This window comes from Pagrus pagrus (assembly GCF_965226575.1).
Source record: "Pagrus pagrus genome assembly, chromosome: 23".
NCBI classification, from domain to species: Eukaryota; Metazoa; Chordata; class Actinopteri; order Spariformes; family Sparidae; genus Pagrus; species Pagrus pagrus.
In genome coordinates, this window is record NC_140205.1 from 15,746,048 (window position 1) to 15,772,920 (window position 26,873).

At 41.4% G+C, this 26,873-nt stretch overlaps 1 protein-coding gene across 2 annotated transcripts in view; it reads left to right on the forward strand.

Annotated features, from left to right (window-relative positions):
• The window catches only part of rerg (RAS-like, estrogen-regulated, growth inhibitor), a 45,699-nt gene that overhangs the window by 6,234 nt on the left and 12,592 nt on the right, over positions 1-26,873 (forward strand). For both annotated transcript variants that reach the window (XM_084345584.1, XM_084345585.1), the window contains exon 2: positions 5,889-6,042. In XM_084345584.1, coding sequence (XP_084201710.1) covers positions 5,982-6,042 — 61 coding nt within the window. In that variant the 5' untranslated portion in view covers positions 5,889-5,981. The remainder of the gene's footprint in view (positions 1-5,888; positions 6,043-26,873) is intronic.

Genomic DNA, 26,873 nt, shown 5'->3' on the forward strand with positions numbered 1-26,873 from the left:
CAGATCTTCATCTGGCTAGCCCCGTGCATTTACTTTGGAAGTGAGTGCTATTTTTCTTTTTCAAACGCAGCTGTATGCAGGATGCATGGTGATGAGATAATGTACATTATAGTACAGTATTTTTTACGTAAACTGGAGGCTTTTGTCTGTTGAACTCAAACACCTAGTTTCTGTTTCTTTCTTGATGGGGAGGAACAACTTCAAAATGTTTGCCATAGTTGTGTCCTACACCGCCAGATTGACAATTATTTCACTTCAGGTGGTAAAACACTATCAAAGCATCTCATGATTACTCAAAACACCTCAAACTAGCTAGACGGGAACAAAATGTCACAGTTATTACCATTACAACATGACTGCAATATCACCCACTGTTTTGACTGGGCTGTCTGGTTGGTGGAGTCCACATTAATAATGATTATAAAGAAAATATTTAAAGACGCTGACGGCTGCCACGATGACCCTTGCTGAGAGAGAGACAGAGATGGATGATCGACCTCCACTTTCAGCCACACCAAGCGGCACACAGCCACACCATATATGGACACTTGTGTTGGTACAAAAGGGAAAAGGTTAGCTCAAACCTTGTGTGTGTGTGTGTGTGTGTGTGTGTGTGTGTGTGTGTGTGTGTGCTGCTGTAGCAAAGGAAGGAAAGCGCTGGAAGTTTGCCACTTCATAACTTCAACCAGTGTGAAGCAGTGTGAAGTTTAAGAAGGGCCACAACAAGAGTATTAACATTCAAGTCAATGGAGTGAATATCGAAAGGGTCAATGAATACAAAGTGTTGGGGGTGACTATCGATGACAGGTTAAATTGGAAAACCCACATTAAACACTTAAAAAGCAAACTTGCCAGGAGTGTGTCCATACTTTGGAAAGCGCAAAAACTACTTAATCAAAAAGCACTATATCTGTTGTACTGTGCACTAGTCTCTCCACACCTACAATACTGTGCAGAGGTCTGGGGACACACGTATAAAGGTAACACACATCCCCTGCTAATGCTTCAAAAAAAGGCTTTGAGAATTCTACATTTTGCCAACTACAGGGAACACACCAATCAATTATATATCAAATCAAAATTACTCAAATTACCTGATTTAATAAACTACCGCACAGTACAAATGATGTACAAGGCTGCCAACAAAAGCCTCCCTCACAACTTACAAACACTATTCCTACATAGACATGAGGGACACAATCTAAGAGGGAACTTTGTTTTCAGAAAGAGAAAGGTACGAACTACATTAAAGTCTTTTACCATGTCGGTCATGGGTGTCAGACAATGGAATAATCTTGATGAGGAACTCAAAAAATCTGCAAATCTGAGTGTTTTCAAAAAAAAGTATGTAAATATGATTATTGATCGTTATAAACTGAACCAAGAAGAGAGTCTGGTAAAGGTCAGAGGCAGGAATCAGCAAACGCTATGTTGAGACTACAGGGAAGACTAAACAAGTACCAACTGTACCCAAACAATAGCTGACAATGAAAAGTACAAATATCCACTTTTGTGAAGAATTCAACTGACTCTGTTAATCGAGACACAAGGAGAATCAATTGGTACTGTCTAGAGCTGGACTGCAGCTCTGTTCACTGCATGCTGCTGTAACATGTACGTCAAAATACAAAAGAAATATAATTTGTGGAAATAATGTATTCTGTGGGTAACGGGGGCGGGACTAGATAAGCATCTGCTTCTCCCGCTTTCCCTTTCGGCCATGTGTACTACCTGATTTTAACTAAGATGATGTGTGATGATGACTGTCTAATAACATGCCGAAATAAATAAATAAATAAATAAATAAATAAATAAGCTGGCAAACATGTTTCTGGCTCTGACACACACACAAACACATTTTTCTGCTTTTATTTATCCAGACAGGGGGTACCGCACATCTGTTTTCAGTTTTCACCCATTTTTCTTGCCATATCTCATTTCAACCACTAACAGATGGATGAGTGTACGGTTAAGTTTTCATTAACAGCCGCTGATGACGGATCATCTCACAAACATGGCTGACATATTTCAGCAGGCTACACTGTAGGTCGGTCCTCACAACTGCCAGAAACGTTTCGAAGCCAGTTTTCTGTCACCGTCGATCACTTGTAACACATTACAATGAACAATTTTGGCAGCACTGTTAGCTTTGGAGCCTGATATTGTTTTGTAGCCCTTGATTATATCAGAATTTTCTTCGCCGTGGAGTTATTTGACAAGGGACACTGAAAACGTGGATTCTCAACTTTCTGGAAGAACTGTATCTTGCCTAAAACATTCATACCTCCAAAACAGGTAAATAGCATTCGTCCTGACCGCCATGCAATTATCATTTAATCTGGGTTGGCTTTTAAGTTTTTAAGGCCAATCCAACCCACAGGAGGATATTTTACTCTGTGATCTGAGTTGGAGCAGCGCTGATGGGTGGGGACTCAGTGTCAGTGCTGTTACATTTACAGTAAGTGCCACCTGCTTTGACACTGGAGACCATCAAATGCTAACTGATACACTGAAGACGTTCCTGTCGCAATTGGCATCCATCCCTCCTCTCTTCATTAAGTGTCTTGCAGTGTGCCCCGAGGTCGACCTTCACTGCAGAAGGCAGCACAGTGAAGTTCATCTGTGCATCTTTTCAAAATATGTGATTTTACAGACTCGTGACATTCAGAATGCGAGCCCCTATAAAACCTTGTTGTCACATTGAGGTGGCTTGACACCAGGAAGTTAAGTCCGGCACACATACTGTACAGCCCATAAAACCACATGTGACAATTTTACACTTTTGCACAAATTAAACAAATAAGAATGAGCCTTCTGCCGAGTTCCACTGCACTCGGAACTCAAAAAAGAAACAAAAAAAGACCCAACGTGGAAAACTGAAATGGAATTAATTCCAAATCGGAAACAGGTGCTTTATAAGTTTACAGACTTGCCATACAAGCTGTTTGCTGCAGGCGTCTATGTTGTCCCAAGCAAATGTACTGGCACACATTTAGATTGGAAGCTGGGAATGCCGACTTTGAAATATCGACTTCCAACTTGCAATGGATTGAAGCATTAGAGCTGGCGGTGGGAAACAGCTCGCATGGCTCTATCCAAAGTGGAGAAAGTCCACCTGTTTCCAGTCAGTATGCTAAAATCATGAAACTGTCTGTTGGACATAGCTTAATATTTAACGTAGACGTGAGAGTGGCATCACTTATCTACAAAATTCAAAGGCAAAACTTCTGTTTATGCTCACATTTGCAGTTGAAGAAAAAGAGTAAAGCACTGTGCTCACACAGATTTGAACAAATCAACAAAATCTCAGAGAAAGAATTCTTTGGTGAGCTTTAAAAAGTAAATCTTTTACTTCCACTTGTGAATAATGGGAGAAAAAAAATAAATTTAAAATTGAGGCTTTGACTCAAACTGTGTTTCAGCTGCATTATGATTCAGTTGAACAGGGGCGATGTTGTGCGTCTCTGCTGTTGTATCCCAGCCAGGAGTTTCTGTCTGCAGACTGTTGTCTCTTGTTTCACAGCTGCAGCAGCGGTTCACATCCATGACCCTCCAGCTCCAAACATCAGGCTGCTGCCTCCGCTGCATGAATTCAAAAACATGAGCCTCGGCCGCCTGTGTTTATTGTCGCATTATCTCAGTCAGCGTTGCAGCTAATCGGACATGGACCCTCCTTGAGCCGGCGTCTCCCAGGATTCATCCGGAATCATTAAGCTAAAGATTTCAATTAAATTCTCGCTGTTGTCTGTTTGTTTTTGGCTGAAAGTTGGAAGAGCAGCCGGGAGAAAAACAGAGTGTGTGTGGGGCGCAAGTTTAGAACCAATTACCCTTTGAGATAACTTCGCCGTGGGTTGTTTTCTCATCAAACAGACCTGTGCTTGGTTGTTTTAATGGGCTGCAGTCGTGTTTTCCTTTTGAACAGCTGACTTTAGCTCTGTGTATGCTTTATTCTACGCTCCACCGCTCTCTCTGTCCTCTGCACCTTTTCTTTTCTTTCACATCTCTCACACACCTGCACCAAGAATCCCACTTCGGAGGTCAACAACTCCCGAAAACAGACCGTCTCTGTACTGCTCATTTGAGTGTTTTAAAACTGAAGAGTTTTTAATTTCCGTGTCTTCTCTCCCGGCGACGAAAGGCCACCGTTTACTGGAAGTTGATTAAATCTGCAGCCGGCAGCAAGGATGCCGCCTACAGCATGTGTAGCTGTGTTTTATCTAATTGTCAAGCGGACTGGAATCCAACTTTCTAAATGTTTTCCTCGACAGGTTTAGAGTGAATTAACTCGGCTGCACAAGGCATAGCTTTGTCAGTAGCTGGGAGTGTAGGCTATGTCACGCATGGCTGTATTAAAGAGTTGAGCAGAAGGTTGCAAACTGGAAACAAAACCAGTTGTTTGGTTGCAGCAAAAAATTCCCTGCAAGAAGCGTTTTTCATAGGGCACCATATAAAAGATAGCAGGCAACCAAGGAACCAAAAAAAAAAAAGGATGGGTATGTCACTGAATTGAATTTGATGCCAGCTGTATTGAAGTCTATGGGAGATGCGTGGAGGAAAACACTAAAGCCCTGGAGAATTGCCTCCAGGAAAAGAACACACGTCAGAGAGTAAGTTAAAGACTGCTTCATTCGTCCCTCTACGTCGGTTGGGAAAAGGTTCCTGTTCCCAGTGGAAACACAGTGTCCTCGGCGATATTTAGTTGGCCAATCATTTGGAAGGAAAATCAGTGAAATTCAGTGGTTAACCTACTGTCTGAAGTTTTGTCTCTCATTTTCTGGAGGCATTTCTTCATCAGAAGTCGTACGATGTGGATATATTGGGTTTTAGTGTGTTTATCCAAGCATCTCCCATTGACTTCGACACAGCTGTCACCACAGTCCGGCACACATTCAAGAGTGATTTAATGACCCTTCCATTTTTAGTAAGTAAACCTGGAAGGTATAAACTTTTGTTGGTGTATGAGCCGGCGAGCAATTGTCATTGGACTGAATCAGTGCCATCTGTGTGTCCCGTATCCCGTCTTCCTGGTGATCCCCAGGAGAAAAATTGAGTCGGGCAGGTTGTAATCATTCTTTCGTTAGCTAGTGTTGACTGAAGAGTTACTGTCTCATAGCAGAAACAGCTGATCAGTCAGGTGACTAAATGTTCCCTACATCAGAACTTATCTGGAAAAGGTGTTTCCATCTCCCATTAGGCACATTATCTCTTCAGGTGAGCATTTTTGTTTTTTAATTTTCCCGGTTACGTAACCTTTTCTAATGTGATACTTCAAAACGCACATAAAATACTTTGATGGAAACACAGCTTGTATTTCAAAGTGCTGCACAATTGCCCGTGACGAAACAGTGTGGGTGCCTTTATTAAAGTAAATGAAGTGGATCTTTCTTGAAGTGGTATTTTTCTTCACAGAGGATGGTTCCTCTGTTCCACATTAATGTGAACATAAAAAAGTCTTAATACAGACGACAACAAAACTTTTAAACGGGCTCGACTGCATTTCAGATCATGTTATTTTAGGGCTGAAATGTCAAAGTCCTGCGATTCCACAACACTTCCTTCACTCAGAAATATATTGCCAGTGAACAGAGCCAGGCCAGAATTATGCCTCCTGCTAAACTGGAAAACTAATTTGTAGCGCAACCTTATTTTCCAGAAGCTGGTGTTGCTCTGTCCTGATATACTACAAGCCTCTTTCAGTCCAGCCACTGACACATCTGCTCATTTAACTCCTACAGCGTGCTGAGAAATCGCTGTATGACTCACGTATCCTTTGCTGAGCAAAAAGCAGAAATACCTCAGGAGACATCGCCAGCACAGAAAGGAAGTACAGAATTGAGAATTAATGCAACAATAACAACAATCATGTAACAAACAAACTTTTTCCTCAGACGCTGTTTCCTCCTGCGTGGACGTGAGGATGGATGGCTGACCTCGGAGCTCACTGATTGGTTCGCTGATCTTCGCTTGCCGCAGCTGCTGTCATGGCCAAGAGCCCGGAGGTGAAGCTGGCCGTCTTCGGCAGAGCGGGGGTGGGCAAGTCAGGTAAACTGTGCGTGTGTGTTTGTATGTGTGTGTGAATCTATCACAGTCATGTTCCTACAGCGGCTTCACTCAATCCAAGGCTTGATAAAGTCTTCAATTATTAGTGGTTATTGTCAGTTAAATTCAGTTTCTCTCCCTAAAAAACAAAAAAAAACTAAAAGTAAGTTGGAAACAAGCTGATTCATCAGATTTCTACTCTTAGATCCATTTCCAGCCCACGTTGTCACTGGGTGTCTGCAGGTTTCATGGTTTGTTTCCGCCTCATTTACGTTGCCACCACCGTCCTGTCAGTATTTTTACACTCGCTGTAATTTCTCCTCGTTCTCACTTTGTTTGCACAGTCAACACTACAGTAGGAGGTTGTTTTTGGTCTCGCTTAAATACCTTCACTCCCACAGATAACTCAGTTGAGTCATTATCGCTTGGTTTCAGCATTCCTCTATAAGCTGCAGCAGCTCGGCCTCGGCCGGCGCCCTTGTATGTTTTCTCCAGTAGCCGACGCAGTAACACAGACCATATGTTTCCTGTCGGCTGCAAATCAAGACGGAGTGCTTCTGCGTAGCAATCAGCTGTTGGATAAGATGCTTCGGGATGTCATCCATGTCGAGGGAGGCCATTAAAATGCCTGAGGAGGTCAGCTCAAGTACTGTACTGAAAAGTATAACGACCGAGGAGTTCATAACCTCCAGCTGAAAGGAGTGCGGTTGTAAAACTCGGCTGTGAGGCTGACGGTGTCTGACATGCTCGTCTGAAACCGACCTTGAAGCTCCAGTCGGCGACTTCTTTCCTTGAAGTAAGAGGCGCGCTGTTATCCCTGCACATCTACTCCTCACTCAATTGAGTTTGTCTCTCCAGAACCTGTCAATCATTTTGATAATCATCTCCACTGATCGTGCCGTCATTTCTTTCTTCTAGTTTTTACTGTAACGTCCTGCTCTGTGGCTGCTAACCTCATGTTCTCCATTGAAAACAGTAGAAATAAGATTATTGTTCAGGCTTCGGGCGTTACTGCATGTCACTTCGCATTTCCTTTAAAAATAGCATCTTAGTAATCATTATTGAATTTGAACAATTGCAAGAACATGTTCTCCTCAGTCTAGTTTCACAGCAGCAGAACCACTAAAGCAATCAGTGCTGAGGATTTTTAGCAAAGAACAGTTGAAAGTGAACAATATTGCATGATACTTCACAGGTATTAATACAGGTCATGAGCTGATATAACCTCCTCTGTGACCTCAGCACTGAATACATGGATGATTCAGCCAATAAATGTTGGAAATGTACATTTCTGCAAACCCACGTTTATGTTGAAACTTTACATTTCTTTTAAGTTCAGTTTTGGGCACAAATACCACCTGGTTAGGGTTAGGAAAACATTGTGTTACATGGCTGGAAAAGTCCTGACGTCTTGTCTAAAATATCAGCTTGTCATCACAAACATGGCTTAAAATTGTCCAGAGAGCTCCTTGAAAATATGACTTGGTGTCACACTTACAAATGTTGAAACCAAGTTTGGGTTGTTGTACTGTTTTACTTTGTTTATATGTGGCGGACCCTGCCACCTCTCTAGCTTCAAACAGTGTTCTGGGGACCTTATTTTCCCAGAACAGCTTGTTTATTCAATTATTTTCTGAGTGTCTTAGTACCTCATTATTTCTGTAAATATTCTGGCTTTACGTTTCTTCTCCAAAACTATATAGTGCCCCTTTAAAGAGACACGCACTAAAATGAATAACATTTGCTAATTAACAAAATACAAGGAGGCTTCTTTAGTTCTGGAGGTATTTGGTCATAAACAAAAACATTTTGATTCAGATTTTTGAGAGAGAGTGTTGTCCTTAAAACAGGAACATCCAGACGGTTCAGTCAGATTTCCTGATCTAATGTCTGGGCAGAGACAGAAGACAATTGAGGATGTCAGTATTCTAGTTTTCAGCCTACTTCTGGTCTAATTCTTGTGATAAACTTGTCATTTACTGCTTGAAGTAAAATCTCTTCAATGCAGACTGCCTCCCTTTACACGTGGACATTTGATTTTCACATGGACACCAGGCAAAAGCAGACACACAGCAGGATAGTCGTCGTTGTTGTCACTTCTGAAGCTCCACGTAGCCTCGGTCATCCTTTCAACAATGAGCGGCTTTCATCTAAACATAGCACTTTAGTGGAAAAACCCACACATGCTAATTATTCAGCTTTCTCCTCAATGGGCGAAAACATCGAGACTCGGGCCATAACTCCCACTTCAAGCATAATCTGAGGGAGAAGAACAATTAAATAATGATGTTGAGCAGATTTTACATGCTGCTTTGAACCTTGTGGTGTGTTGGAGTGATCACTGTTTTGCAGTTCATAAATCTGTTTTTACAGTTCCTCCATTAAAGATAAAGAGGTTATATACCTTGTATCTAAACATTCAGAGACTGTGCTTCAAACAGAACTCAAGTGTCCTTGAGCAACATATTCAATTCATGTTATTTCTCTATTTGAACTCTGACCCACTTAAAACGGGAGGTGATAAAGTGTATTGTAAGAGATAAAGTCTAATTACATTTTATCTAACAGAGCTAGACAGTGCTGAGAGGATTAGTTGATGAAATCAGGTGGTCAGAGGGCATGAAATAAATCAGCAACACTGGTTATAATCTGTTAATCACATAAAGAAGCTGCTTTTAGCTTCTAAGTCTGAGATGTTTCTGCTTTTGTCTTGTTTTACTGTAAATATACATCATGGGGCTTTGCACCACTGGTTGCGCAAAAAAAAGACATCTCGTGTTGTCTTCACTGTTCTCTGTGACCAAATTAAAAAATGTCATGGCAGTCTGTCCAATAGTAGTAAAGGAAGATGAAGGAAGTAACTACAACTTACTCAAGTACTTTTTTTTTTACTTGACACTGTCACACTACTCTATTTATTTGATAACTTTAGGTACTAGTTACTTTGCAAATTCAGATTATACGGTGCTGATCAACTATTACTTGTGACATCAGCTAGTGTTGTGGACGCTGAAAAAACAGGGTGTTGACCTGTAACAGAGAAATGATGCTGCCTCAGAGCCATTTTTAAATGTTGTTTTAGTGCCAATCAGGCACAAAAGACAACAAAACTGATAATCGGAAAAATGCTGGATATCGTCCCCAATAATCGGCCATACTGAGTTGGTGCGCTATTAGTTCAATATGCTGATTGGGTTACAGAAGAGACCAAAAAATACATTTTCATGTTTGCAAATAAAAGTGTATTTGAGGGTAATAAGTTGCCTTTATGCTTTTATTCCACTCACTGCAGCGCATATAGACGACTCCTTTTGTTTTTGTACTTTTCACAATAAAAGCCTTAGACATACAGGTATACAACTGCGTAACTGCTTATAAGGGGGGAACTTAAATTCACCCAGACTATTTTACAAACAGGTCAATAAATATAATACCCAACAATATCAATATTTATGTGGAACAAATATTTTAGCAGTCATTAGTATCAAAAGTGTATGAACTGTTAATTTCTGTCTATAATTTGATGACAATCCTCCAAAATAGGAGTTATTTCACTCTTGGCTTAAGTGGTGGGTCATTGCCATCTCTCCATGCTCTTTTAGTGTCCTTTCGATCACATCTGTATCCATCACACATAATTGTCTACAGTAAAGAAGTTTCAGGATAAAAAAAATCTCATTCTTCATCCATCAGTTTTTCCACCGACTTTGGACAGCAGGGCTTGTGCATTTAGTGTTCCTGTGATGCTCCCGTTGCTGAGTTCAGTTCAGTGTATTTGTGCTTTAGCGATCCTCCACATCCAGAAGCTGTTTGTTCCCCTGCTGGGTGGAAAAAATGTGTTCCCAACGAGCAGGAGCAGAAACTGCTGGGTGTCTTGGAGATGTTGGGGTTTAGCCCGTCTGACCTGGACTCCTGCAGAGCAATCCAGTCCTAATGAAGAGCAGAGCGTATTAACTTAAGTGTGGCTGTTCTGGCACTTTGGTTTATTGACTCAGCGGAGGGAAACTGGGGTTAGGAAATAAGATAAATTTGTCCAATTACTGTACCCCCAACTTGGTCCCTGCTAAACACACAAACACATGTGTGTACACACACACACACACACAAACTAAATTACTCAGTGGCAAGGTTCTGAGGAGTAGGTTGAGTAATTACTATGTCCCATGGCTGTATCTATAATACTTCACTCTGTCATCGACACCTACAAAAGTGTGTTTGTGCTGTAGAGAGATCCAAAATCTGCGTCAGAGCTTGGAGCCACTGCTTCCCTCTGTTGTTTACAGCACCTTTGAGTGTTTGAAAGTTTACAGTAATGATGAGTGTTCTGAGTTTTTCTAATGTTATTCTAGCAGACAGATCAGTTTTAATACTGGTGATTGTTTGGTTCTCATCCAGAAATGGAAAAGTTTGCATGTCCATGTAAACATTACGAAGCCTGATAGATAAGGTACTGTCGATGCACTGTCATTAAAGCTGCTTGTGTTGAAATTTTAAGTTGATGAATGAACTGATGAATATTTTTGTTTCAGTAATGGATCAAACGAATATTTGTAATGAGAATGGTGGTGTGCACAATGACAAACCTGGAGAGAATTATAGGTCAACTCTCTAGCCTCGACTTTGAGCTAATATTTTGGGGTTTTACAGCCCATAACTTCCGCAATGAAGGCACACTACAGTAACTATTCAGCACAAAACAGAACACAAACAAAATTAGCGACTAGCAGGTGAACATAGTGGAGAATTTAGCAACTAAAGGGTAAAATATTTCCCTGAGGAGTTGGTTGAGACCAAAACAGAGCTAAAAACAGAATGAGAACAACACACGACTCCGACTTAATGCTAATGTTGCTCAATGTTGACCAGATGTTTGAATAGCCAACTGATTGCAAACATGTTCACAGTATTAAAAGTATCCTGAATTTCTTATAAACAAAGTTGCGTAAAGCTCACCAAAACGCATTGTGTGTGCCCTGCAGGTCTTCCAAATGGCTGACATTTTGAATATTTTGCTGCGTTTCTTTGTGTGTTGCTGCCACTAGCTAATGTTCAGTGGAACAACATGAAACCAGCAGCAGATAGATGAAGGTGTATTGCATCACGAATGTGCAATACTGGGACCCACTCATAAAAACATTGCTCTATAGCGCTACTAGTGGTCAAAAACTCCACTGTGTACCTTTAAAGTCACAACGCTCCCATCTACTAAGGAATGTTCGAGCTAAAAACAAAGCTTACATCCTCAAAAGCTGATCTCAAAATGTAGTGGGACTTCTTTTTTTCCACTTTCAGATATAATTCAAAGAAGTGCAAGTTAATCATTACTAATAAAAACTTCAAGAGAATATGAGTGACTACCTATCATCAAATAATATGAGTAAAATCTGCCGGTTTATTACTAAAAACACTGGCACACCTACACATTCACATACAGTGAATAGTGTGCTTTGAAAGATGGCTGGATGTGCTGCATGGCCATTTGGGAAATTAACTTTATGGGGTGTGAAGCGCCGGCTCGTAAAACATCTTGTCGCTCCTCAAATATTCCGCCTCCCCTCTCCTCCTCAGCCTGTCTGACGGCCAGAAAGCAGAACAATAACAAAGGTGCGGGCCAACAGTGTCTGCCTCAGAAATACTACTGTTTACCACCTCCAACGCCGAGGAGGGAATCAGCCTGATGTACGTGTGGGTCTGGAGCGTGATGTAAACAGTCATACAGAGGGCAGCCAGGCCAGACACAGCAACAAAAACAAACACAGGGCTGGACAGACTGACAGCTAATGTGTTGGGCTGAGAGGACATTTTCTTTTTATAGCGGTTGTCTTAGCTGTTGACTGTTACTCTGGTTCTTCTGCACTCTACTTCTTACTCATAGCTTGTCAAACAAACTATGTCAGCTTAGGTCTTCCTGAAATTTAATCTGAAGTAAAGACATTCTCAGAGTGATCCAAAATAAAGCGAGGATCACGTTCCTTCACCATGACAGCACCAAGTGACAGAAGCACAGGCTCCATCTGCCTTTTAGTCCTGTTCAACACATTAAAGCTTCCCTTCATGTCTGCTCTGACACTTTACTTTCACGTCATCTCTGCACTATTTATTTCCATTTTTCCTGTTGATAAGTCACTGCTGTATTGAAAAGGAACAACATTTATTAATATGGAAATGGTTTGGATTATTTGTGTAAAGATTTTCTGGTATGTGACAGTATGTGAGGTAACATCTCAATGAGGTTGTTTTTTTAAAAAAATGCTTTATTTATAATTTGCAGTTTACATTCAATTCAGTCACCTACCCCAGTCTCATATTGTTTTCTGTGCTTTTTTTTTTTTTTTTACCAGGTTGGTGATGTGCAATGTCTGTGGTTGGTCATGGATGTACAGTATGTGGTACTCAAGCCCAGAGTGTTGAGTTCCCAATCACCTTCAAGAGATTGTGTTGAATGCTGAGCTGAAGTAAACAAACAGCATCCTGATGGAGCTGTCCTTATTCTCAAGGTGTGCGAAGACTGAGTGGAGGGCAGTGGATATGGCATCTTCCATCCAGTCTGTAGGATTGAATGGCATCTAGTGGTGTCGAAAAATGCAAAGATTTCCAATCACTTTCATAGGTGAAAGACTTTGGAGAAGACAATGTACAAGATAACAGCATGTCAACGGTTTTGACAATATTACATTTTGAGCATGTTAACGACTTTGAAATAGGCTTCCTGATGAAAGATGGTGTGGCCATCCTTTTACGCTTAAATCACTGTAGCAGCGATGGTGGTGCTTCCAACATTAACTTCCTGCGATGCCTGCTGGAGGAAATGAAAGTCCTGAAAAGTCATTAAATGACATCCATCAGGGCTTTCTGTGCATACTGTAGCTCCTCGCTCTACACCAAAGAGCGATTAACAGAATGCAGTGGCACGGGGCAGTCGCTCATCCTGCTGCTTGGGTTTCCAGGCACATCTTTGGCCTTTGACAGCGGAGAGAGCCCACAGCTGTGAAGCCGGCATGCTGCTTGTCGCCCGTGATTGCATTGTGTTTGCCGGACCCGGTGAGGTATGACTCACTGAATGCATTATGCTGTGGCACAAGTGCTCTAATCAGTGTGTCAAAGGCAGATTTAGTCTTTTTAGATAAGAGATATGAAAAAGCTCGTAAGTGGCTTTCAGAGCACCCGGAGCGATGTGAATGTTCAGATGATGTGTGCCTGCTCTACACAACGCTAAGTAACTTTTATGTACTTGAGTGTGTTACATAAGACCTTAAGGCGTTTATTTTTTTTTATTTTTATGGCCAGTCGTAGCATCTTGCTCCTGTTTGGGTGAAAAGACAAGCAGGCCTTGGCAACAGTACAACCGCACACAAAAAAAAGGAATTTCAGGGTTATCTTGTGTTGCTGTGGGGAAGCTTTGGATGCGTGTTATGTTATGGACAGATATAGAAAGAAAAATGCTTCGGTGAAGTATTTTCAGGATTGGTGAGACACAAAAAGTCGCGAGGTGTTCGTTCCTCACACAAGTATTCACAGTTTTATCCGAGCTGCCTGTACAGTAATACAGGAAACTGGCACAGAAAGACACGTCGAGGACGTCAGCTTCAGGTATAGTTTTTAACCTTGGATGACGTTTCCATGTAGCCATAGGGAGATTTTGAGCAGAAGCCAATGGAGACAAATGGATGATTAAGATGCCAGTGTCCTTCCCTTTGATCAGGTTCTGTTTATCAATCACAGAAAACAATGAAGAGAAAATTGATTGGATCATGTTAGATACAGCTGCATGAGTACTGAGCGCTCCGAATGCTTTAATGCAGCTCAGCTTATCAGCTGCGTCATGTCTCTCTGATCTTTCGTACGGCAACGCACCCATTACGGGTTAAAAGGCGAGCAGCATCTTAAGCACATTCGTTTGGTCTTGAAAATGAGCCCTTAAATGAGAGACGATCACTGGGTGATTGCAGTTCTTAAGGCAGCTGAGACAGGTTAGGTAAAGCTGCAGGTTTATGTTCAGACACATCTGTCTAAATATAAATTAAGGTCAATTCTGTAACTGCTCGGAGAAAATTGGTGTCAGTGTGAACACAGAAGCTGATTAAAGAAGTCACAGTTAATTGAATAACACAGTTTTGCACTTTGGTAGGATCATGCTACACAATTCATTCCTTCAAAAATCCATTGTCTAAAATCTACCTCTCGATCAGTTTTCATGCATGTAAGCTCACATAAATATTTTCTATGCTGTTATAGTGGCATGGTCCAGTGGATGGTAATGGTCTGACACCTGTGTTTTCTCATTTGACTGATGAGCTCATTACATAGTCCTCTACATAGAACAGTGATTTTATTTTGGACACAACCATGGTGAACATTACTTGCTAAACATTAACAAGTTAGCAATGTCATTGTGAGTATCTTAGCATGCTTAAGTCAGCTCAAAAGCATCACTGTACAGTTCTTCAGAGCCACAAGGGTAGCTGGAGACTCTTAAGGTGAGTTCAGACAGAAAGCAAAGGAGGTTTCACTTTGCAAAATTTGTGCAAATTTGACCAACGGACCATTTGTGTAGTCTCTGCTCATCTGCCCGTAACAGCCAAATGTGCAGACGTGAGTTTCAAGCTAACTAGCAAATGATTGAACTCAGAACTCACCGGGAACTTTGTTTCCTGTTGTCTGTTTCCTCCACTCTCACTCCTTTTTCCTTTTGTGTCTGTACATTTGTCTGTACAAGCCTTAGGCGAGAAAGTTGAAACATTTTCATCTCGTGTGATGAAAGCATTTCCGTGTCCCGCCTCGTCTTTCTATTCAGCTTAAACGCAATCATAGCCCATCAAAAATTCACCTTGCGTTCTGTCTGAAGACACTCAGTCTTGTTTTAGTACATGAATATTTATAATTAGAGAGACAGATATAACACGTGAACAAATGCCTAAATTGCGTTTCTTTATTTCACCGACAACACACATAGTCTAGCTAAGGAGCAGCACTCTGGACAGCAGGTAGGCGGTCAGTCCTGACTGTCAGAAGACCTGAATTCCCTCCGACATGCCCGCGCTCTGCTCGTCCTTCTCCATCCTCCTCCACTTCCTCCTCTCTCAAACGCATTACTGGCTGCCCAGAGCTTCCCTTTGTCCTCTCTGCCATTCAACTTATCTGCTTGAGCTCTCGTCCAATTTCAGCATTGAAACCTCCATTTCTATTCACCTATTCACTCCTTGCACTGCACACACAGGTTAGGCTATAGAAAGGATTGCTTTCTGCCGTGGTGTCCCTGGTAGCCAATGTTCTGTGCCTTGAGTCAGTATTAATATCTGGAAATTAATCAGCCTGCCTGTGTAGACACACGCAAAGATTCAGCGGACCCATCAAAGGAAATGACTGTGTCACAGGAAGGTGGGTTTCCTGTAGTGGTCTTGCCTATTTGTACTGTTGAATTATTTTTAGAGCACGCCTCTGTCTCTCCTCCACCTCCACATATTGTCCGTTCTCCACCTGTATTCTCTGCCGCTGTCCTTGGCCAGCGTGTGAGTCATCACTGGTTATTTCCCTTCCTGCCTTGAACAACGCTCGCTGTGGAGATTAGCAACGCTTTTAAATTTTCATCATAGATCCATTAAGTGTTTTTTTGGAATGTGCGTTATCAGACAGGGTTCAGCTTAATGTTTAATATTCAGGGCCACTTTCGGTGATATCTGATTTATTTAACACTGTTCCCTCCCACCTCAACCCAATTTCTCTCCTCTGTAGATCCGTTATGTAACACTTTCCTGTTAATTAAATCCCCCAAACTTTAATTTAAAGCTTCATGGTTCTGATGGCATTGGAGGGTTTTCTGATTTCCCTCAAACAACCTTTCACTGAGTAATGGTACATCGTCACAACCTACGAGACTGACTTTTATGTCCACATAAAAACTAGCTAAAACCAGGATCAGTCCACACACAAGAAAGTAGTGGTCAGAGGTCTGTACAAAACTGATTTAATTCCTGTTTAATGTGTTTTTTTAGCCATGGCCACAATATTTTCCTAACTTAATAATAATAATAATAATAATAATAATAATAATAATATTATATAACTAGTATATAACCAACTATAACCAGTAGTTTTGTGCCCAAATCTAACCAAACATTAACCATATTGGTAGCAGATCTCAAAACAGTAATACAAAGGCTCTGACAAACTCCCTATTGTGTCCTCAGATACATCACAAGCACTGACCTAAACCGTACCGTTATCTGTCTTTAAGAGGAGACACTGCAGGTGAAAACACCATCTTTTCATTTACTGGTCAATATTAAAATTTGGGGATATTTTGCCTCCGTCACATCTTTCAGACTAATAGAGAGAAAATATCCAAAATGCATATTTAGGTGTTTATTTTTCGTTCAGATTTCTGTTGAAACGGATGCAAATGAATACATATTTAATTCAAATGCCCGATTTGCATATTTAAACATAACAGTTAGGAAAACTTGTGAAACAAAAAAAAAAAAATTGCCTTTATGTTAGTAATCAACTGGGGAAGTTTCATGGTGATGTTGTTAGATGACATTTTTGGGCTCTGGTTGGTTCTGGGCTCTTTGATCATATTTTAGCTGTGGCTTCTGGATGTCGCAGAAAGAGTACAATCAGTAGAAAAGTTTACAATATTTGTCCTCCAAGTATAAAAGTAATACAACAAAATGTCCATGGCGATGATGTAAACGTCTCCTTACTGCCGCTTCACCGTTGACAAGGCCATAAAAAGATATAATACCCAGGGCGATACCCAGCCTTCATGGTGAAAATCTCTTTTTCCCAGCTGCTCTTTGTGCTCAGTGCTTCACCTTTCTGTGTGTAATCACAGTGTCGATCGCACTCTAAGGTGTGGCTGCCCTCATCTGCCTCACACATGGCTCATGATGAATAGCGCTGCGGTGCTATTGTTAGAGACTACATTTAAGGCGATGAATGTGGCGTTAGAGTCCTCACGCCCTTCCCGTTCTAACCCCACAACTGTGAGCTTCTGTCCTTTTGCATCTTCGGAGATGTGAAATCAAAGCCTCTCCGGTGTCCCATTTTTCAGAGCCACAGGGCCCTGAGGAGAGTGACTGCCTCTCTCCCTCTGCCATTGTGCGCTCGTGGAGCTCGTCCAAAGTGGAGCGGAGGGGAGTTGGTGCGACCTTCGCTGTCAGTCAAACTGAACTTGATACATACTGCGACTTGTTGTGTTCAAACAAAGAGACATCCATCGTCATAGAACGACGGCAAAGTGCATTCAAGCACAGGGTAATTGAAAAGTATTACATAAGGCAGGCTAATGCTTCTCAGAGGGTGGACTAATGAAACTTAGTGCAAACATCTTTGAGCTTGAAGTAAGTGAATCAGCAGTTATCAGTATTTATCAAGCTCCACTACAGTCTGACTGTCACAGCTCTCATGGTTAACAACAACTGTGTTTGTATGGGTTGTCGTATTAGATGCAGTTTGTCTGTGTATGGCATGTGTTGTCATCAGGGTTGGGTAGTAATGGATTAGCTATAATTTGGATTATGTAATCAGATTACAAAAAATGAGTACCTATAATCAGCATGGATCACATTTGAAAACAATGAGTATTCAAATTAGTTACTTTGTCAGGAGTTACTTCATTACATTTGTGGTCAGTTTTTAACATATGGGAATTACTGTTACTGGGACTGAGTTACTGTATTTGTGAGGAAATGATTTGAGTTGACATCACTGCAAAACGCATTTATTTGCATCGAAGATATTTCAAGATGTTTCAATACAAATTAGGAGATTTCAAGAACAAGAATGTAACATTTACAATGTTTGAATTTCAGGTACTCCAAAAGTATTCAGATAAGATAAAAATTGTTTTAACCCAATGGATTACATTAGTAATACAACAAATGGAATGTAGTTTGTAATCAGTAATGACTACATTTTAAAGTAATCTTGTTGTGATGTTATTAATTTGTTATTTTCCAAGCTCATTGTCTCATATTGGTTTTAAAACTCAAAGAGCTAATTCCTTACATCACTCAGTGTAAGAATGTATCAGTGTAATTAAGTTACCTGAGAATGAAATCCTTTTCCATAATATGTTTAACATTATGTTATCTGCTCCTTCCCCTGTGGCCATTTCCCAGAGATGGAGCTGCTCTGAAGACAGAAAATAATTTCATTTGTTGAGTCACTTCTCAGTTGACCTCAGTGTAGTTATAAATTAAAGGTGAGGACTCACAGTACCAGACTCCAACGACAGTAGGTCATCTAATCCAATTGAAACCTTTAATTTTGAAAACGAATTTTTGAATTACAGTCAGTTCTTTTGTGAGACAACCACTTATCAACATGTACAGATGTGTTGTGCCTCCATGGACTTATGATGGACGGTTAAGAAACAAGAAATTGCAGCAGCAGAACCAGAGATATGGTCCTTTTTTATCACACATTTGTCTGTTTGTCAAAACCTAGCGCCAACATTACCCAAAATGAGATCGAAAATCGAAATGGTTTCGAAAATCTTTTCTAATATGGGTATTTTTCAAGGTGTTTAAATAAAGTTAGAGATTCCTGTATCTAGACAACACTACACTGTATGCTAGTAGTTGCTCATGCAGCCTCGGGCCTGTAGCAAAAAGCAGCGATGAGGACCAGGCTGCAGGGGGTCTGCTAAACTCACTTCTAACTCCACAATCCAAAGATATTCTTCATTTCATGCTTCAGCCGACAACCAATGCTGACTCAAGCGACATCACTTCATGCACCTTTTATCACACGTGCCTAAAGCCAGAGAGAGCAGACCACTAACCACAATGTGGGGTCTGGCCAAGGGCCTCATTTCCTGTCATCTCTCCACTTCCTGTTCTTCAGCATTCATTTTGAACCATGTCTCTTATCATGTCTCAAGGCCGTTTCTCTTTTCTAGCTCTGCTTTGTTCTCCGTCAACTCGTTAGAAATATTTGACTCTTCAGCTAGTTGCACTGCAGGTATTGTACAATACTCATAATAAAATACTAATAAACATAATGTTCAGTATGTTTATTAGAGCCTTTGCCTATAAGAGCCACCTGCTCTAGAAACAAAGTTCATGAGAGCATCAAGAATGAACCAAAACAGTAAAGTTGTGGTTTGTAAAGCCAAAACAACGAGCAGAAAGATGCTAAAACACTCAGGAAATGCAGAGTTGGGTGTCTTTATAATTATAGATGTATTGTTAATGTAGAGGGCAGTCTGAATTCCTAAAACAGCACTCTGTTAATTGTCTACCAATCTGTCCGCACAATGCAAAGATAATCTTTCTTTGTCTCACCAACACCACCAACGTAATTACACCTCTCATGATTGCAGCAAATCCCTCTGCATTAGAGATTTATAGAGGAAAGGATTCGGTGGCTCAGGAGAGTAAAACACTGCGCCTGATGGTTTAATTGCGGTTTGATTTATTACGAGAACTTGGCTTCGGGCTGCAAAACCCATCGAGCTGCCAAAATGCCATCTTGTGACACCGGGAATGTGTTCACGGCACAACAGATTTAAATGGTAGGCTGTGTGCCAGTCACAGAATAAAGGCTGCTCACACTGATATTAAGAGAGACGTATTCATTTTCGCTGCTGGTGTTCTCCTGGGCAACGCTGTGTAGTTTTAGAAAGGAATTTGCCAATCTATTATGTTGACATCATACCACAGCTCAGGTGACGCAAGTGCGGGATTAAAAAGGGTTCATACAAAACCCTTCACTGCTCATGTAATTTACATATGGTTTACAAAAATAGGCCTACTTATTAATTATCCCATAGTTTTATACTAATTAAGCACGGCTGGAAATGGAAAGCATGGCTATTATTCTCAGAGGAGCAGTCTCATTAATTTAAATGGTGTATGATAACCAGAAATCTGCAGACCTCAGTAACTAATGAGTTTAGGCGCATGATGAAGAGAAGCAATGAGTCATGTGGCTGGTAATTGGCCAGCTGTGAGCTGATCTGGAGAACAAGAGGCATGATGAGATTTCTTCAAGTGTTGCTGGTTTCGTATCTTGAGAGAAGATATTGTTCCTCAAGGTTGCACATTACTCACATCTCTCATTTTGTGATCAGCTTGAAGCTAAGCTGTTGAATCACAACAAAGTAGAACAGCTGATGGCTCATTTGACCATGAACACCTCCCTCTTTAGTCCATTCTCACACGGCTCATGTGCAATTTGAGATGACAACCGAGGCAGACCTACCAGTTACAGTTCTCGCGCAGGTGAGTAGGCAATGATAGTGCTAACTGAGATGACAACTGTTTTATCAGGTGTAGCTTCCTAGCTAATCGTGCTAATGCTTGCTCCAGCAGTTGGTACAGTACAAGTGTGATGGAAACATTTACAATTACACTTAATGTCACAAGAGAAAGGGCGTTTAGGGTGAGGACTTTCTGACGTTAATGGCAAACATAATGCTATCTTGAGCTGGGGTTACTGAAGCGCAGCACATCAGGACCGCTAATGTTACCTTTAATCCAAGTCTCTACACACTGGGGAAGTACTACATGTAGGTTCCTAGTCATGAACAGGATTGCTAACTGCTAACAGTGTAAGTTGATGATATGTTAGTCGCCTTTAGGTAACTCTCAGTTCAACCCAGTATTGGTCTGCATATGTTACGTGTTCAATGAAGTCAGCCTGTTGCTGTCAAGTTTTGAATTTGGAATGGCAAAAAAAGAAAAAAAAAAAAAGAAGCTATGCTAATGTTACCATCGCTAAGCTATGATAACATGCTGCTCCTGCAAGGGTCCATTACCCAATCGCTCAATTCAAAGGTTTGCTACATGTTTATTTTTTGCCAGAACTGCTTTGTCTGCTTTATCTCGCTGTTCAAAACCACTGTTGGTCTCAAAAGCTGAATTCGCCTGAAGCCCACCTCACACAAAGTGAAACATTTGTTCCCAATTGGCCCAGACGGTGACGCCATCACTCATGGGAGATGACATGTTTACTGTTGCCTTGTGTGTTATTGTTACTCCGCTCACTTCAGGCTTCCCACATCTCCTTCTTATAGGGCATTGGTTAAATCCTAGAATAAATATTCAAGGAGCCTGATTGTCGAGCTGTAATCTGATCTGGAAAGGGGTTGAGATGATAAGATGTCTGACTTGATCTCATTTATATTTGGCAGCAGACAGAGATTGAATGTTTCCCCTGGCACCACAGGAACTCCCAGAAGTCCCTATTTCGACAGACACACACATTTCATTGTAGTAAGAAATACAGTTTTACGTCTGTCGTTACGTTTTAGAGGCTCGGTGTCGGTGGTTTGGGATGCAGACGTGCCCCAGAGAGAGACTGGTGCTGAAAGGAACTCTGGGAAAGGTTGTGAGACTGGGAACAGTGGCCTGACCCCCTGCTCAGGAAGTGGTTTGGGTGTTATTGTAGCTTATTTGTTTGCCTGTTTCTATCATCAGGGCTGTCACTTCTCTGTGCCTGTGAAGAACAGACACAGAAAAGAAATAGGTTTCCATCTGCTTTATCTTGCAAGATATAAACCCCGGAAATGTAAAAACAGATTTATCAGAGCACTTTAAATCAGCTCTGTATCTGTCACATTATTAAAAAGTTAGATAAATCTATGTGAACTCTGGAAGCAACAAAACAGCAATCCCATTTTTCATCCTTCCTTTGAAGCTTCTGCACGCCGCTGACTTTTTTTCCTTTCCTTTTGTCTATCCTTTCCTTCATGTTGATTCTCCAGTTATCCCTCACCGAAGCTCTGCAGATGCTCAGTGTTAACGCCTTAGCTTTGACAAGAGTGTCTCTGCAAAGCCACAGGGATAAAATGTCGCCTTAATTTTCTCAGTTTCCCTTGAACAGCTGAGTGGACCTGCAGGAAATCACAGATCAATAATCACTGCACAAAGTGGTGCAATCTTGAAGCCAGCTCTCAACATCTCCGGTAATAAGTGGGGCGGATATTGATTAGGGATGAGGGCCTGCTACAAAAATAGTATTTCATAAGCTAGTAATGAGTCTCACAGTGTCAAACTACTTGACATTATCGGAAGACAAATGTCAACTTTGTTTTGCAGTGTGCATGATGGGTTTAATGGTGGAAGATTCCTGTTAACATCATATTTAAAGGTCTTAGTCCTTTGGGCGTAAATTGTAGATTCTTCGCCGCCAACACAGCAGCAGGGCGGTGAATGTCTGAGTATCTTCTGACAAAAATGCAATAAAACCCCAGACACAGCTAGACTGGTTAATGATTCACCTCTCCTCTATTCACGTAAAAACATGAGATCAACAACGTTTCCTGCCAGAGGAGTTACAACAAGTCTGATGACATCAATCAGCACAAGCAAACACCACAATCAGTCCAAATCAGATAGAAGGTTAAATTCTTTGTAGGGCTGCTGAAGTGGATTTTTCTTGATTATTTTTATCAGATCTTCCAGGAAATTTTATGTCGCCGATGAATTATTAAAACGTCTTGCATTCTTAATGTTTCTGAGCTCTCATGAGCGTAATAGAGATGAAGGTCAGCATGAAGTCACAGAACATTCAGTAATATTTAAATAATATATGATAATAAATATAGAGCAAGGTTTAAAGTTTCAGGCTGGCTGGAAAACCGCATAACAGTGTGAAACCTTTTCACCTTTCACTGTTTCTCAAACCACCTACACTTTTTTGCTCTCCAAGAACCACCATTATGACCGATGTTAAAGTACAGTAGCGTAGGCCCACTGTAGCCCAGAGTAGCCGCTAACTGCTGCTGAATGTGTTATTTTTAATCATCCATGACTGTAGCTACTGTTAGCTTGTTAGCTCAGTTATCCGTGCAGCTAGCCAGACTACCGGAGGAGCTCTGGATTGCTGAGAGAAAGAGGTTTTCAGGCCTGGGGCTAGCTAGTTAGCATGCTAACTTCAGTAGATACCTCTTTTCGAATGTCTTGAACTAATATTCCATATTGTACCTTTTAAGGTGGCTTAGCCACACCAAATGAAAGTCAAAAACTGACGTAGCAGCTACTGAGATCTGCTAACTAGCTACGCTGGTTTATCTGAGGTTTTATTCTGCTTCATGACTGGAGTTAGAGTTTTATTTATTTATTGGGACAAACACAAAAAATCACCGTGTTACTTTATCAGAATTGGTATTTTTCAATTACAGATAAACGCTAGGAATAATCTATATGTAAATTTTTTTTTTTTTTTTTTTCTTTTCGCAAAGGCTCTCTGTAGCTAGCTCACCAGCTTAGTTTGGGTTTATAATTACTACAAATTGAAAATGCACTCCCTCTTTCTTGTCACACCAAATATGTCACTGTGCTTTGCCTTTGTATGGCAGAAAAGGTTTGTGATTAATTGTATTTTTTCCCAATTAAATGCTGGTGTTTTTGCTTGCCGCTGTCTGATTTTTCACTCGGACTCTGTCTAACCTTTTCCTATCCAGTCTTATCTGCACAGCTGGCCCGTGTGACATGAACTGACATGACAGGAACACAATAGTTACAAAACTTGACTGCAGCTGCACAGCACTGAGAGAGCTCCACTCGTCAGTGAAGAGGTGTTTTTGTGGCCGAAGGGAACTAAAGAGCCGTGGGTGTCCGTCTGATGGCCGTGGGGAATCAATAGAGACTGTTCAATGAGTAACACGGCGCCGGCTCAGAACAGGGCCATGGGTGCCGCTAATTGCTCTTGCTTTGTTTGCAATTAGTCCAACATTCTGCTGCTAATGTGATTAGGTCACTTTGGACAAAAGCGGCTTTTGGCAAACACCTCCTGTGGATGATGTGTTTGATGTAAATCTGAAAACTCTCCTCCATCCATCCGCTCAGATTGGCATCAGAGTCTGGGCTGGAGAATTTGATAAACTCATTTTTCAGTCTTTAAAGACATTTCTTCCCTTTATTGGACAGAGTGAGGCAAAGAGGCAGACAGGAAACGGCAGGAGAGAGAGGGGCATGACAGAGGTCGCCAGCTGGAGTCAAAATGGCGAGGTTGCAGTTAAATGGCCTGTGCTGTAACCATTCCGCTACAAAGCGCTGATCGGATCCATTTTTCTAGTCGGCTGCAGTGTTTATGGGGAAGTTGAGGAAAGACAGCTTCTAACTGGAGAATGTGATAAACACTAAAGCCCATCTCCAGTGACGGGATATTGATTCTGTCAGCATGCCAGACACCAGATAGTCTACGGCGACAGCTCCAGTTAATATAGCAGGGGAATTTTCAAATAGCCATAAGTAGCACGCTGAATGCAGTGGAGTCACATGAGGCTCCTCCTCAGTTTAAACCTTAAGATAAATGAAAAATTTCTGTAATAAAGAAGCCATAATGACATCATTCCTCCATCGTGCTATGCCCATGCTGTCACTGGTCATAATGACGAGGTGAAAGCAGGGGCGATTTCATTTGAAAATATATATTTTTTCTGTCAGTTAACAGGTGAGGAAATCTATTCTCTGTACATGTTGTCACAGGAGATCTGTCAGCACAGCTTGTCGGAGTGTCTCTCCTCAGCTCCCTTGACGACACTCTATTGACACCTGCTCCCTAAACACTAAACCGTATCCGCAGACATGCAGGGATGTCGTGTCGCATCCAAATCTGAGGGTGTTCGAGATGCTACCGAGCGTATCAAACTGACATCCACATGGAAGAAGACTTGGGAGTCTTGAGGGCGAGTGAGACTACGACTTTAGAAAGACGAGAAACAAGACATTCCTCCTTTTTCAGACTGTGCTGCTGCCTTAACTTGGTCTGGTATGACAGGTGGCTTATGATGACGACTGATGGATAATTTAAAGCTGCTATTATCAATATAATCATCTAACAATACATCAAATAACTGTCTGAAAGGTGAAAGTGGTCGCTTGTAGTGACAAACCCAAAGCATCACCACAGGATTCTGCAGAACATTTTAGCTTCTTTCAGCACATTGTTTTAGTTTTAGTCGAACAATCTTCTCATCAGCCTCAGGTTTTCAGCTATAAAGCTCTGATTAACCTATTATACACCACCTGCCTAGAACCAAGTGGCAGACAGACGCTGGTGAACAAACATTTGGACAGATACTTCCCTGAGGAGGTGGTGGAGACCAAAACAGGAGAGTCAATATGAGACTCCAATAAATGCTAATGTTTTTCCATATTTGCCTGATGTGTTGATAGGCAACTGTTTGCTAATTTGTTCACTATAACAACTTTATAAGGTGATTTTTGTTAATGTTGTGTGCTTGTTGCCCCCAAGCGGCCAAAAAAGGGCCGTTTTTTCATTTTAAGTAAGATGTAGCTGCAAAAAAGACCCCACTGATGACTGTATGTCTCTTCTATACTTTATAAGATAGCTTTTTACGATATTAATATTGCGTTTTACAAAATGGACCACAAAAAAAACGTGTTTAGGGTGTTTGGTGAAGCTTTTGTGACTTAGTTACTTGAGCTAAGAGCATTTAGTTTGTTCTTATTCATTAAGCAATTTCATTTCATTCATTAAGGACTTGGGTTGTATTTTCTGCGACAGTTCTCGAGTGCCTCGTCTCAGCGTATGTCTCCGCTCTGCTAACAGAGAGCAACATTGGCTAACGTTAGCATAGCAATGCACTTAACAGTGGTTTTCCGGCACAACAGAGAACTTCCACAGAGCCCCTTTAAAATTGATACAAGGACAACATCAAAACTGAACCTGAGTTTTCCACAGCAGCAATATGCATGACTGTGAGACTGTTTTTTTTTTTTTTTAAACCAGCGCTGTTATCAGTTTTCCTCTCACTGCACACAGCCAGTGAATCGCCTCGTTGATACAGCGCACACTATTCCCTCAGCAAACCTTTAGTGAATCTGGGCCACAATGTCCATATTGACGCACGTTAACAAAGGCTCCTCTCTTCCATGTGTACATTTCTTCTAGTGGCAGTGAAAAGCAGCAGATACAGTTACCTCTAATGAGGAATGGACTTCACACCCCATTGGTCGTTCTGTCTACCTGGAATCCAGGCCACTAAATAACCTCAGTGGGAAATTCAAGGCAGGACACGAGCAGTGAATGTGCCTGGAGAAGAAACATGCGTGTCAGTCTGCCTTCTCAACGGCACGACAAATGATCTGCCGCTGCTCTGCTTTTAACTGCGGTCCAGGAGTAATTGAAAGTTGCGTGACAGACTCTTCCTTTGCCTGAAAACACATTAAGTGTGTTAGGGTAGAAAGGCATATGTAATTTACTGAACAGAATCAACAAAACAGGGTTACAGCAGGCCATTTCAAAGAGGAATAAAGGCTACGGTCCTGTACGTGTAACATGACACGACCTGCCTCTCTATGAACATGCTGTATTGAATCTGTTCATCGGCATAAACAGAGAAAGTGATGTGAAGTAAAATAAATGTTCCGGCAAAGGGGGAATCTTATGTGCGGATGACAAATTGGAGCATTTGAGCAGCAGGCTCTCAGTTGTCGTCAAACACAGCCCTGAGCACAAAGGCTGGACTGGAGTCCTTTAGGAGCGTAATGAGACGTGCCAGCGACACTCTGGACAACATAATAGGTTTTTTTTCTCCTCTCCTTGTCGTGGCTTATTATGAGCTGAAAACAGGCCTGGCCGAGATGGATGTGTTTTTTTTTCAAAGGCAAAGCTGTTTCCTCATAGTGTCTTTGCTACAGCGGCGGCTCACTGAGTTGACACGGGGACACAGATACACGCCTGGACTCAAGTGGACCACTCAGGCCCATTGGGAGTCACTCAGGCACATGACAGCTCCCGCAGAGAGGCTGACTGGAAGTAAACCGAGGCTCGTTGGTTTTTGTTAGCAAACAATTAATAAAAGGCAGAGAGAGGGTTCCCTTACTGGTCTGCAGATGTCTGGAAAATGTGTTTAT